At 35.9% G+C, this 15,027-nt stretch overlaps 1 protein-coding gene and 1 pseudogene across 1 annotated transcript in view; both read right to left on the reverse strand.

Moving 5' to 3' along the window:
- Adamtsl3 (ADAMTS like 3) overlaps nt 1–15,027 on the reverse strand; it is a 320,152-nt gene that overhangs the window by 84,894 nt on the left and 220,231 nt on the right. The window contains exons 18-19 of the mRNA XM_005320199.5: nt 2,354–2,546; nt 2,060–2,239 (exon numbers count right to left, since the gene is read on the reverse strand). Coding sequence (XP_005320256.1) covers nt 2,060–2,239; nt 2,354–2,546 — 373 coding nt within the window. The remainder of the gene's footprint in view (nt 1–2,059; nt 2,240–2,353; nt 2,547–15,027) is intronic.
- Nucleotides 8,242–8,971, reverse strand: LOC120886870 (small ribosomal subunit protein eS6 pseudogene; annotated as a pseudogene).

The raw sequence follows: 15,027 nt of genomic DNA on the forward strand, positions 1-15,027 counted from the left end.
CTTTAGGACCTGAATGTTGGAGAAGACAGTTTTCCTGTCCCTTGTGTCACTGACTTATAGTGTGACAGGTTGAGGTGAGAGCATCGTCTCCTCTCTTGTGAGCTAGATAGAGGGAGTAGGGCATAATGGCTGGATCAAGGGCAACTCCTCCTCTGCAGACCCTGAAGAGAGGTATTCAATTCTTTTCCTGAATACTTTTTGAGTATTTAGGGGGACATTTATGTAGACTTTCAGTGAGCTTCATGAGGAATAGGACTCTGACCTGTAATTTTTTTTTCTTAAGACAGTTTTAAAATATTGGTACTTAATTGAGCTACCAGTTAAAACTCCAAATCTGGAGAACATGTATTATCAATCTAACCTACTGCCAGAATTATGGACTTTCCCTTAAGGAAGAAGGGAAAGCCCTCCTCTGCTAGATGTTTCCCTATCAAATATCTCATATTATCCTCACTAACCAAAACTTTTAGAGGAAGGAAAATTGGAGCTCAGAGAGGCTAAGTATTCTGAACAAGGACAAGCAGCTTATAGGCTTGAGAGTTAGGATCTAGCATTGGTCTGTTTGGCTCAAAAGGCCCTGCTCTTGCATGAAAGATCACCTTCTTACTAAATTTTGGTCACACAAACTTGGGTTTGAATCCTAGCTCCATTGTTAGGAAGTTACTTAATCTTAATGAACCTGTATTTTCTCATCTATGGAAATGGAGACCATATCTGCTTTTAGAAGAGGGTGATAGGTGTGACTCCATCTGGCACTGAACTAGCACATGAACACACTAGTTCATTCACATGTGTGCTTTTACCACTGAGTTACATCCCCAACCTTTTTTTAAAAAAATTTTATTTAGAGACAGGATCTCACTAAGTTGTTTAGGGCCTTGCTAAGTTGCTGAAGGTGACCTTAAAAAATGTGATCCTCCTGCCTTGGCTTCCTAAATTGCTGGAATGACAGGAAACTGCCACCATGCCTGGCTTGCCCTATCTAATTTCTTAAAGTGATTTCTGATGTTGAGATTGGCTCTCTACCCTCAGAAGACAGTTCATGGTAGTGACTGGAGGTTCCAAAATACTGACAACACAACTTATGAGAATTATCTGTTTCTGAATCTTTGCTAAGAACCTCAGCCTGTAGATCTATAGCTGTTAAAGATACAGCAAGACTGGAGCAAAAGTCTAGAATAAGGATAAAGAGCTGGAATAAGAATAAAAGATTGCAATAAGAAGACCATCAGACCAAGAAAGGCCCTGGGAGCTACTCTGGGGAACGTGATTCTGCAAGTAATAATACCCTGAAAGATTCTGCACAAACATTTGACTTGATGAAAGCAGTGATGGAGATATTATGGTTTATCAGATAGCCTGGAGATGGGAGAGTAATATGGAGACAAGTAGATCAAGTGAACAGTTTCATAAAAGAAAGAACCCTTGGAATAAAGTCAAGGAATGGATTCTGCTCCTACATTGTCATCTGTGTGAGCTTGGACATCTTATTTAAACTGCTAGGGCTTCAATATTCCCACCTAAAAATTAAATCATCATTACCAGATTGTGTTGATTCCTGTCCACACAAGACAACGTGCTACAACTCAACTGACTACAATAATCCAACCTTGCAATGATGAAGGGCAAAACTAACCACGATAGAAACAGATTGTAGAGGATATAAATGTATAAAGATGTTCAGAAAGTTGAAATTACAGGGTTTAATGAATAATTCTAAGAGAGAACACAACGAAGAAAGGAACCAAGCTGATTTTGAGTTTATCCTTGGATACTATGATGTTAGTACCTCCCAAAGAAGGGATTCATTTGGGAGAAAAAAATTATGAGAAGAGTTTAAATAATACGGTGTAAAAACTGAAAATGATTAATTGAGATCAGGCCTGAATCCTCATCCAGTCCATGACCCCAAGAGTGAGAGTGTCTTCTTAAATTTGCACCCCACGCACCCTACTCATCTCACAGCAGTCCTGGTCTGATCCTGTGGAGGAATTATTAAGAGGCTGAAACAAAGGAGGAACAGAAAAGAAGAAACTGTAAAGTTGAGAATAGTCCTTACCTTTGACCAGTCTCCTGCAGCTAAATGTGGGGGGCAGTCTATTCTGGCACAGGATTTATGAGACGATGCCTTGGGTCCTTGGCACAATTCATCAGAGAGATTCAAAAAACTGCCATCTGTTAATAGCTGCCGACAGGTGACTCTTCGGATCTGAGTTCCCCCACCACATGTCCTGGAACACTAAGAAGACAAGAGGAGATAAGGCAGTGGGCTCAGCTCACTCTAGAGTACAGCAATTTAGGGCTCCTCACTGTCATAAGCATGGCAGGTCATGGGGTCGTCAATCTGCTGTACCTGCTGCCAATCTTCAATATGCCAGCCAGGAGGGCAATCAAATTGATTGCATGCTTGTAGGGCATGGGGCTTTTCATCCCTGCATTCCTCAGCAGGTGCAGGGGACTCTTCTGGGTGCAGGCAGTACACTTCCCGGGTCTGGATTCCAACACCACAGGTTGCTGAGCAGGGACCCCAGGAGCCCATGTGCCACCTACACAAAAAGCCAAGTGGGGAAAGTTGAATTGTTCAATGAGACAAGGTGCAACAGTCTACATGAACAATTTTAAGTTCTTCTCTGCACTTCTGAGTTTTATACACTGTATAAAAATTCCAGAGCAACAGCATCTCCATCAATGTATGCAATTAAAATACAGGAATGTAGTATTGAAAGGAAGATATGTCAGGGAAGTGTTTTAAGATCTTACTCCTTTGGAAAGGTCTAGTGAAAAGAAGCAGAGTTGTTCCCATCCTGCCTCACCACCATCTATCAAAAATAAAATCTTGGTTTGGTTTTGAGTAGAGTCCCAAGGCAATGATGATTTATATAGGTGTCAAAAGAAATTTTAAATGCTCAAAAACACACTTCAGGAAATCTTCAGGGCACCTGGATTCATTATTTGGAATATCCCTAAGAAAATTCCTTTATGTTAGGAGTGGATTTACAACATAAATATAATGTGATTCCTTTGCAATAAGATCTTGGAAAAATCAGATTTTCTCATGAAACATCTGTAAAAATGAAAAACCAGGGCAGTTGCTTTTAATACATATTTCCAAGTTGCCTTCAAGGAAGAGTCTCCCAATTTACACCCAGCAGAAGCATGTGAGAGAGCCAAGCCAGATAATACTATTTAAAACATCTCTGTCTAAGTGATGGGTTAAAAAAATTACATGTTATGTTCATTTTAATTTGTGAAAATTTAATTTTTAGTGAAAATGAAACTAATTACTGTAGATATACATCATGAGGTAAATTTTAAATTGCTTAAAATGTACATAAAAGGATGGTGGCTCCAGAGTAGTTTGTAGTAGCAAAGACAAAAAAAAAATAAAATAAAATTTCACAAAATGAAAAATTATCTAAATATTTAGCAATGAAGGACAAAATAATACTTGTGAATGCAGAGAGTACAAAATAAATACTTGTGCATGCACAGAGTACAATTCTAGAAGCCATTAAAGTAATAAAGTGGACAACTGACATACAAATGCATTCATGATGTTTTTATTAGAAAAGATTATCATAAAATGGCTTATAAAAATAATCCTATATTTTATGCAGCAATAAATGTATGCAGAAAATTCTGCATATTTGTACATCTAAATGTTAACAGTGATGAGTGATAAGATTGTTATTTTCTTTTCATCCTTACTATATTTTTTCCTGAATTTTATTATAATGAGCATTCATTCCTGGAGAAAAAAATCAGTTTTCTTAAAAAAAATTAGTGTTTTTTGAAAAGTGATTTTGTTCTAATCATTTCTAATTTTCTATAATAAATGTTTTATTTGTATATATAGTGGGAAATGAAATTACAAGAGGACAAAAAGGAAAATTTTTATTTATATGGAAATTTTTGTAATGAAGATACAATGATTATTAAAGTACAGAAATTGAATAAAAAGTCTAAATATGTATGAAGTATGAACTGTTAGATGCAAGAATAATGAACAGAAATATAATTGGAAAGTTTGAAAGCTTTAAAATGTTTTGCCAAGCTCTTCCCATATCAAGAAGAAAAATATTAACAAGAACATAAATTTAAGAATATATTTGAAAATATTGGTGAAATAGATAACTTTATAGGAAACTACATCCAAGAAGTCCCATCCAAGAAGGGGTCTAGACCCTGTTCCTCTTGTGAACAAATCTCTACAAAGTTTCAAGGAACAAGTGAATTCCCCAAATACTTTAAATTTTCCAAAGTAGAAGATTAAAATATTTTAATGCATATTGTGAAATTAGCCAAACCTGAGCACAAAATCTGATAAATATATAGAAAAAATTTTCATGTGAACATATATCCTAAATCCTAAATAAAAGTATAAATTATAAGCATAAAGAAACAAGTTAATAAAAAATTAAAACAATACAGAATATGTTATAAACTAAAGGTTTATGTCTCCCCAAAAGTCACATGTTGAAGCTCTGTCTCCCAGTGGGTTAGAGTTATGAGTTCAGGACCTTCATGAGGACATTAGTGCCTTTATAAAAAGACACATCAAAGAGTTTGCACTCTCTACCAGACAACAAGAAGGTGAGAAACTGGATTTCTGAAGGCCAGGAAGAGTCCTCACCAATAACTAGACCCTGCCTGACTTTGATCTTGGATTTTCCAGGCATACAAAAAATAACATGCTGTTGGTTAAGCCACCTAGTCTATGGTATTTTGTTAAGGCAGCCTGAGCTAAGATAGCTGATCACAGTGGAAGTGAAATAGGTAATCCCCAAATATTTGAAATTATGCAATAACCTTTTAATTTACTTTTGAGCTAAAGAAGGAATCACAATGGAAATCAGATTGTACTTTTAAGTTAATGTTAATAAAAATATCAAATGTCAAAATTTGTAGGATTCAGGTAATGCTATAAAGAGAAAAAAATAGCCTTAAATGCATACATTAAAAAAGAAAGATTGGCTTTAATAATCCTAGTATCTATTAACAGCATTTAAACTCATAGAAGAACATAGAAGAAAGGAAACAAAGCAATTACCAAAGATAAGAACAGAAATAAATAGATTAGAATATAAAAAAGATAGTTTTTCAAAAGACTAATAAAATTGATAAGTCCTTGATGAAATATGAAGGAAGATGAGAGAAGGCATGAATTGCCAATATTAGGAATTTAAGGGGTAATTTCAAAGATATTAAAATAATGAGTGTATGTTTATAATAAAAAACACAATTGATAAATTTGCAAAGATACACAGACTGAAGTAAATTCAAAAAACCCCCCCAAAACCTACAAAACCCAGTTTAGAAAAATATACAAATGGGGAGAAATTTGACCATTTCTTAAATTAAATTTATAATTTAAAATGTTAAAAGAAACCTCCAGTATCAGATGACTTCCTGAGATTCTACTAAGCATTTAAAGTGTAAATAATTTCACCCTTACATAAACTCTCCAGAAAAAAGAAGAGGGAAAACTTCCAATTCACTTAGGTCAATGTCTCTTATAAATGCTCTTATAAATGTCTCTTATAAATAATAAAAATTCTAAACCAAATTTTAGCATACAAATGATTAAGTGACCAAGCTATATTTATACCAGGAAGGCAAAATTGATTCAACTATGGGACATCAGTGTGTAATGCATTAGCAAAGTAAGGAGAAAAATCATAGTATCCTTTCAGTGGAAAAAGAAAAACATTTGCTAAATTTTAACAGATATTCATAATAACCTTCTTAATCTGAATAAATCCATCCAAAAATCAAGTAGAGGGAGGATGCAGCGGGAGAGGGTGAAAGAATATAGCAAGACAGATAATTGAGCTCCCCTGTGTTATGAAAAATAGCAAAAACAAAGAAAGAAATAAGGTTAAAGACACTTCCCATACATAACAAACATCTCAGTGAACCAGAACTCAAATGGAAACAGTACTAAAGTACTAAGAAAATTAAAATATGTGATGTATGTGACTGTACTGAGGATATTTAAATTCTGGAAGAAGAGAATTAATTTAATTATGAGCCTCTCATTGAAGTTTCTGTTTTCTCTAGAATTGATAATTGCTTTGATTTCTTGTTTGCTTAGTTTTTATGAGCCTCTCATTTAGTTAAAACAGAAACTTCAATAAAGAAGAAAAATGAGACTATAGTAAAACATTAAACAACTCAGTTGCCCTTAAAAATAATATTTTTATTAAGGTATAGTTTACATACCATAAAACTTACCCTTTTAAAAAATAATTTTTGGCACTGGGGAGTGAACCCCATACCAAAACCTTTATACCTCTACACCTCTAGTTGTCGTCGTCGTCGTCGTGGTCGTCGTCGTCGTCGTCCTCCTCCTCCTCCTCCTCCTCCTCCTCCTCCTCCTCCTCCTCCTCCTCCTCCTCCTCCTTCTTTTTAAAAGTTTTTACTTTCAGACTGGATCTCACTAAATTGTTGATGTTGGCCTCAAACTTTTAATCCTTATGCCTCAGGCTCCCTAGTTGCTAGGATTACAGGTGTGCACCATCATGCTCAGCTGAATTTACCCTTTTAAGGTAGAGCAATACTCCTTTAAAAAATAGCTCTCACCAAACTCTGGGCCATTTTAGATACTAAATACCTGACAATGGTGGAACACTTGACCATGATTCATCAGATGATCATTTAACTTAAATCATGAAATGGACATTAGCAGATCCACAAAGTTAAAACAGTTAAATGGGACCAGAAGCCTATCACTGAATGGAAATGGTACATGGTGGTGAGTGCATCCTCGAGAAATGTCTGGTGATGGGAACAGACACAAGAACCCAGAAAAACCTACCTGGACAGCACCTTAGTGTGACCTTAGGTATTTTCCTTCTGTCTGTCCTCCCTTGATTCCTGTCTTTTATGAACTTAGTTCTCCAACCTTTCTGTTATTCTTGTAGGACACCTAATATCTTTCCAAAAAATCCATATTTAGTTCAAATTAGCCAGAGTTTATATGACTTGTACCTAGGAGCCCTGAGTAATATATAAGGAAATATAAGTTTATATTATTTTTTAATTCTAGAAATTTTGCAAATTCATTTCACATGCAAAAAGATAAAATGAATATATAATTTTGAATTTCAATTTAGCACTTACCTTTAAATTTTAATATACATAACTATTTCTTTATTTTTCTTTTATTGTTTTGGTACTTGGGATTAAATGCTGGGATGTTCTACCAATGAGCTACATTCCCAGCCATTTTAAACATTTTTTGATAAATTTTGAGACAGGGTCTAGCTAAGTTGCTAAGGTAATGGGTTTGTAAATTGCTGAGGCTGGCCTGAAATTACAATCCTCTGCCTAAGCCTTGCAAGTCACTGGGATTACAGGTATGAGCCACCACCCCAGCAACATACACTAACTCTAAGTTTTATAACAAAGACAGGAATTACTCAACATCTCCTTCCTTCTGTTGCTCAAGATGAAAGCACTTCTCATAACCGGTGTGGTGGTGCAGATCTGTAATCCCAGTGACTCCTCAGCAATTTAGCAAGGCTCAAAGCAATTTAATGAGCCCTTGTCTCAAAATAAAATATAAAAAAGGGCTAGAATGTGGCTTAGCCCTGGGTTCAATCACCAGCACCAAAAAAAAAAGAGTTCTTCTCAGAAATCTTGAAACACTCATCCACTACTCTTGTTTAGAAATGTTTTTCCTGTTGGGAATGGTGGTGCACACCTGTAATCCCAGAGGCTCAGGAGGCTGAGCCAGGAGGATCATGAGTTCAAAGTCAACCTCAGCAATGGCAAAGCACTAAGCAACTCAATGAGACCCTGACTCTAAACAAAATACAAAACAGGGCTGGGGATGTGGTTCAGTGACCGAGTGCCCCTGAGTTCAATCCCCACTACCCCCCCACCCCACCCCAAAGAATTGTTTTTCCTGACTTTTCCATACTTATTTCCTGTTTTTGTGAGACTTGATTTGTTTAAATATACTTTTTATTCTATTTTCCCTTCTACTATTTTTTTTAATTCTTAGTGTTAGCCTTAGAATTTTGAAGAGCCTATTTAACAACTGTGGAGTTAAACTAAAAGCATTTCCATCTTCACACAGTACAAAGGGCTTAAAGCGCTTTGACTTTCATCAGCCTCTCAAAACTTTGCATGGTTTTGTTAGCCAATATTTCTTTCTTTTTTCAAATTTATATATCACTGATTTTCACAATTTTTTTGAAGATTTGATCTTATTTATTTGTACACTTAAAAAAAATCTTATTTTTGATTGGACTCGGAAGTAGAAGCTCTCAGAGAGGACAGCCTGCATCTCTTGGCAATCTGTTCCTGATATTTTTTCTTTGGCTTCTTTCATTCTCCTGGCCCAAAGTCTGGTGCATTCTGCAGCCTCTTCCTTATTCTTCTTAGTACACCAGCGCTTGTGTTGCAGGACACGTTGAGTCACAAGATGCTGACTCTTCGATGCTTTGGTCTTAGGTTTTTTTTATTTTCCTTGTTTAAGGATTTTCTGACAACATTTTGTGGACATCATCTTCCTCAGACAGACTGAAAAGTATGGGGATTCTACTAGCTCTTTTGGGTCCCACTCAGTGAGGTATAGCAGTATCCGTAAATCCAGGAACATCTTCTCTCCTTTTTTTTTTTTTTTAAATAACCATGTTGAGAATGCTCATATTGGCATCCATAATGCAACCTTGAACAGGTTTGTGCTTTCTTTCTCCAGTTTGCTTCGGACTACAACAGGAATGCCCCTTACTCAGTAACAGACGAACACAGCCATAGGTCAAGACACCCTGCTTCATGGGGAAATCTTGTTTGCTGTCCCTGATTCAGACCACATAACCCCTCCATTCTTCACCCAGAATGTCAGCAGCAACTTTTGTGGCCATACACTTCTCATAAAAAGTACAAAGTTTTGTCTTCATCGTCCACTTCAATGAGTTTCTGGCAGCCAGTGGCTGGCTGGGAAGGAGATATTCAACTTCATCTTAGTGAAGCTGATTGCCCACAAGGGACCATGAAAAAGAGCACAATTATTTTTTTTCTAAAAGATTAACCATATTTATGATAAACATCGCTCATTATTTAATTCATTTACATATGTCTCAGCTCTTCCTGTCAGGATAGTTGTCCTGCTTAATGAAAACATTCCTTAAAATTGTCTTTAGTGATAGTAGTCTCTGTTATTGTTCACCTAGAATACCTAATAGTAGCTAATGTTTATGGGTTGCCTAGTAAGCATGAAGCTCTTTTTAAAGCACTTTGCATGTATTCATTTAATCCTCATAGAACCCTGTTATAAGGATGTAGTTTGCTGACCCCTGCTGTATAAGGAAATACTATGACAATCTGAAAATATCCTTATTTAATACCTAAAATGTTGTTTCACTAAGTTTTTAATTTTAGTCTGACAATTAATTTTTTCCAGCTATCTGAAAATAATATTTCATTATTTCTGATGAGAAGAAAATTGCTAGTTTTATTGCTCCTCTGGTGGATCTTTTCTCTCTGATTGATTATAAGGCATTCTTTGTGGAATTCTAAGGATTGACAGCAGTGTATTTGGATGAATCTTTTTTTTTCCCTGTTTGAGATTTGCTTTGACTCCAGTAATGAAATATTCTCAGCAATTATCTCTTTGAATTATATTCTTTTCCTTCTGTGATTCAATTTATATATATGATAAACTTCCTCAATATTTCCTTGGTATCTCTTATGTCTTGTGCATATTTTATAAATCTCATTTACTCTCAGGCTTTATTGGCAATTTCTTTAGATTGATACTCTCATTCTCTCTCTCTCTCTCTCTCTCTCTCTCTCTCTCTCTCTCTCTCTCTCTCTCTCTTTCTCTCTGTGTGTGTGTGTTTATCTGTTTACTAGTCCATTACTTTTAAATTTAAATTAATTTTTAAAATTCTAGATATTCTGATAAATTGAAACATATAAATTGTCAATGCATAAATTTTGGGGGGTATCAGGGATTAAACTCAGGGGCACTCCACTACCCAGCCACATCCCCAGTCCTATTTTGTATTTTATTTAGAGACAGGGTCTCACTGAGTTGCTCAGCACCTCACTTTTACTGAGGCTGGCTTGGAACTCACAATCTTCCTGCCTCAGCCTCCTGAGCTGCTGGGATTACAGGCTTGCATCACTGCTCCTGGCACATAAATATTTTTGATAAAATTAGAAGTTCTGTATGGTTCAATTTAATACTTGGTTCTTTTTAAAAACCTTTCAGGTATTTTTTAAACATTTTTAGTTGTAGATGGACACAATACCTTTATTTTATTTATTTTATTTTTATGTGGTGCTGAGGATCAAACCCAGTGCCTTACATGTGCAAGGAAAGTGCTCCACCACTGAGCTATAACCCCAGCCCCTTTTGATAGCTTATTGTTTTTTGCTTAGATTTTTAATTTCCCATTTTCTATCTTTACATATTTTAAACAAACTTATTTTCTGTACCTGATAACTCCACCATCTGATGCTCTGTGTACCTGATTCTACTGTTCTCCACCCTGCTGACTCTCACACATTGCCCTTGTTTTTGTTTTTTTGTTTCTGCAGTACTGGGGACTGAACCCAGGGCTTCACACACGCTAGGCAAGTGCTCTACCACTACTGAGCCACAACCCTGACTGCACACACTGTTTTCTTCAGTGAGTCTTTCTAACTTTTATGAGCTAATGCTCATTAGGAATTTGTGGGATATAGAGTTTAAGTAGAAGTCAGATTGTTCCATGTAGGATTTGTATTATCTGACAAGACCAATGTGAACTAATTTCTGGATCATGTAGTTGTTAGAGTGAATGTAAACCCCATTCCACAAGAAGAGCTACTTATGGTTTTCAGATTGTCAAGGGGCTATTTCTGATTCCTTCCACTCAGAGGCAAAGCCAAGTGAGTTTCTCTGCAATCTTTCTGGGATTGATGCCTCCTCCTCCAACTAATTTGTTTTTTCATCTAAGTAGGTCCTGGTGTTGTATGGGGATCATTCTATACCTAACCTCATCAAGTCCAAGGACTGGTCTGCTTGCCAGGCAAAACTGTCAAAGCCAAGGATTCCACATTGGGGTACTGGAAACTGTCCCATGGAGATTCTAGCTTTAACTGGGGTTTCCGCTCTAAATTCATGCTTCAATTTGTTTTTTAGTTTTATTTTGTTTTGTTTTGGTACCAGGGATTGAACTAAGGGACACCTAACCTCTGAGCCACATCCCCAGCCCTTTTTGTATTTTATTTAGAGACAAGTTGCTTAGTGCCTCACTAAGTTGCTGAGACTGGGTTTGAACTCCTGATCCTCCTGTTTCAGCTTCCTGAGCCGCTGGGATTACACTACAATGCCCGGCTTCAGTTTGTTTTTGATTTGAGGATTTCTCTTACTTTCTTACAGGCTTACTTATGCATGTCAAGTGGTGTTTTACATATTTTATCCAGTATTTTAGATGTGTTTAGTCAGAGGGATACCAGGATATCTAGTCCATCACATGGCTAGAAATGGAAGCACACATTCACACACCTGAAATAATGTTTTATTATGCTCATCTCTAGGTTGGTCTTGACTTCCCCTCAAAATTCTGAAGATATTATTCTCTTGTCTTGTCTTCTGGAAACCCTAGTTGTTAATAAATTATTTATATAGTTAACCTCTTTCTCATGTCTGGCAGATTTTTAGATTTTCTTGTTATCCCTGATTTTTCTGCAGTGTCACTATTACATAACTATGTGGGGGTTTGTTTTCATTTATTTCTCTTGATCCTAGGAGTAGGTATTTTCCTCAAACTTTATTAGCAGATTATTTTATATCTTGCTCCTCTGATTGATATAACCTCCAAATTTTTAACTTATTTTTCTTTCCTCTAATCCTTAACTTTCTGTGCTTTAATTTCATTCCCTAAGCAATATTCATGTCACAAATTCTTTGTCTATAATTTATTCTTTTATTTCATTGACTATTTTAATTTCTAGATTTTCTAATTGTTTCTTTTTAATACCTATTTCTATTTCACAATTTCTATTTTTATGATTAATTTCTATTTCTTATTTGGGTAAGACTGATTAATTTATAATCTCAAAAAAAAAATCCTGATGACTTTAGGTCTTTTCTGGATTGTTTTTGCATTTTGCTTTCATCTGGAGTGAATTCATCTTTCCACTGTTGAATCTTTGGATGATTTTAGTTAATATTAGATTTCTTCTTGTGCTTTGAAATTTCACTTTGTAGGCTCATTTTGAAGGAAGGGATTCTCTCTCTTCCGCTCTCGATCTCTGTCTACATCCCTTTACCCTTTCTCTGTCCCTTAGGAACTGCACATGTATTTGCCCCAGCTGCCTTGGGACCTTAAGCACCAAAGAACCACAGGTCCAATTTCACTTGCCACTGCACACATTCCTTTCCTGGCCCAAGTAGTTGTTTTCATGATTTTGCCCTTGGTATATAATTTTAATTTCCCCTTTTTAATACAGGATCTACCAGTCATCTGAATTTGGAGCAGAATATGATGTTACAGCACCATCTTCACTGCAAGTGTACCAATTAGTTAAGACTATAATTATTATTTAAATAATAATTATATCTAAATTCCAGTAGCTTTGTATGTAAGAGAAGTGACCAACAGTATCTATATGAAATTCTGATCACATAAATATTTAGAAGACATCTGTTTTATTATTTTTTCCTGTTTCATTATTAAACTAATTCAGCTTAAACAAGTAAATTATTTGGAACAATTTCAGCACAATCATCTTTCAAGATGTGCACAGGTAGAAGAATCAATTAGAATCAAAAGGGACAGGAGGTGGAACTATTTTTATTCAAGATATGGGTAACAATTTCTTAGTTATAGATAATAAGTTATTGATTTTTTAAAACTTAAGAGGTAGAAAATGAGTTGGTATAGAGATATCACTCTTGCTGGGGTGTGGCTCAGGGGTAGAGCACTTGCCTAGCACGAGTGAGGTGCTGGGTTCAATCGTTAGCACCACATAAAAATAAACAAATAAAATATGTTCAACTATAACTAAAAAATAAAAAAGAAAAAAGAAATATCACTCTTTCCTCTTGCTTTCCTCCTTTCCTCCCTAGAAGTGTTGAGTTCTATTATAGAAGGCTGTCTTTAGACTAGCAGGACCATTATGTAACCCTGCATGTTTCTACAAGCTGCTGGCTCTCTCCTGGCAAAAGCAAACTCCTTAAATAGCAGACACTCAGCAGTTGTAGGATAGACCAGGGGAGCAACCTCATAAGAGCAAATAAACATACAACACCCCACCTTGGAGAGTTCAGGCTAATACATCAAATGCATTTGCCTTTGGGTAAATAAGATCCACTGGCTGTCCACCCCAATCTCAGTGGTAAGTTTCACCCTGGGGTGATATTTTACTGCTATTGCCCTTGGAGTCGGTAAATATTTGTATGGAAAATATTATGCAACCCCCTGTTCCTGTTATTCCTACACCACTGGTTTCTAGAATCTAAAACATTTTTGTAAACTTACCTTTATTTTGGCATCAAGTCTTTGTCTCTCCTGGTTTTTTTCCAATATAATTCTCAACCTTCAAAAAGTTTATTAAATTTGCAACTTTGAAATGAGGAATAGTATTTCCTTGCACATGAAAACAGACTCTTAATCTTGTAACACATTGTCTGCCCTATCAATACTAGCATGGAAGTTCTGTGGCTAGAGCTGCCAAGGAAGAGAGGATGTAAGAATTGCTGAGGTGCAGTGAGGAGGGAAAGAGATACTGCAAACAGGCCAATGCACAAATAAACCTGTGTGCTTTCCTCCTCAAAAGACCAGGAAAGGAACATGACCCAGCTATGCCACTCCATGGTATTTATCCAAAAGAACTAAAATCAACATACTACAGTGATACATGTATACCAATGTTTCTAGCAGCACAATTCACAACAGCCAAGTTATGGAACCAGCCCAGGTGTCTGTCAACAGATTAATATATGAATAAAATGCCATATACATACACAATGAAGTATTACTCAGCCATAAAAAAAGAATGAAATTATGTCAATTATGCCATCTGGTGATAGTTGATGGAACTGGAGAACATCACACTAAATGAAATAAGCCAGACTCAGAAAGTCAAAGGTCAAATCTTTCCTCTCATATGTGAAAGCTAGGGAACAGGGAGAAAAGGAATTTTTTAAAAGGGAATCTCATGAAAATAAAAGCGAGATTAATAGAGTAGAGGAAGGTGATCCAGGCAGAGGCACAGGGGAGTATTGGGAAATGAAATCTATGAAATTATACTAAGTCCATATTTGAATATACTGCAGTGAATCCCACTTACATATATAGAATTATAATTATAATGCACTAATTAAAATAATAATAATAGAAGAGAGATAAAAGAATAGAATAAGCAGATTAGGGGAGGGAGGAGGAAAAGGAAGGTACTTGGGAATGAGATTGATTAAATTATGTTAGTACATTTATTAATATGGCATAATGAATCCTATCATTATGCATAATTATAATGTACCAATTTTAACAAAGGAACAGCTCTTTGGACTTACTGTTAAATCCTTCTGTGATTTGGTGACCAAAGAAAGGAAAACACTGCAAAGTAAATTCAACCTGCTTTACCTCCTGGGCAGGTCAAGCAAAGGCTGTAATTCTTAGAACTGAAACAAATTCTGACCACATCACACTATAGATGGATCCTGACATTAGTTGGCTTAACTTAAAGAATTTTTGACTTTGGGATGATGTGAAAGTGATATGCATTAAGCAGAAACTGTACTTAATAAATGTGGATCTCCTGGGCTAGCAACAGGTAGTATAATCCTCTCTTGCAATGTTGGGCAGGGACAGCAACCCAGTCAGCCACAGAATCATGAGGGGAAACAACATGCCCCTTAGAGTAGGCTCTATGGCTAAGCTCTGAGGGTTGGTAAGTGAGGCATGTTAAATGCATTTTCAACTTAAGACAGTATATACTGTCTTAAGTTGAAAAATATATATATATGGACCTTTATTTTTATTTATTTATATGTGGTGCTGAGAATCAAACCCAGGGCCT

The sequence above is a fragment of the Ictidomys tridecemlineatus genome, chromosome 5 (assembly GCF_052094955.1).
Source record: "Ictidomys tridecemlineatus isolate mIctTri1 chromosome 5, mIctTri1.hap1, whole genome shotgun sequence".
Lineage (NCBI taxonomy): Eukaryota > Metazoa > Chordata > Mammalia > Rodentia > Sciuridae > Ictidomys > Ictidomys tridecemlineatus.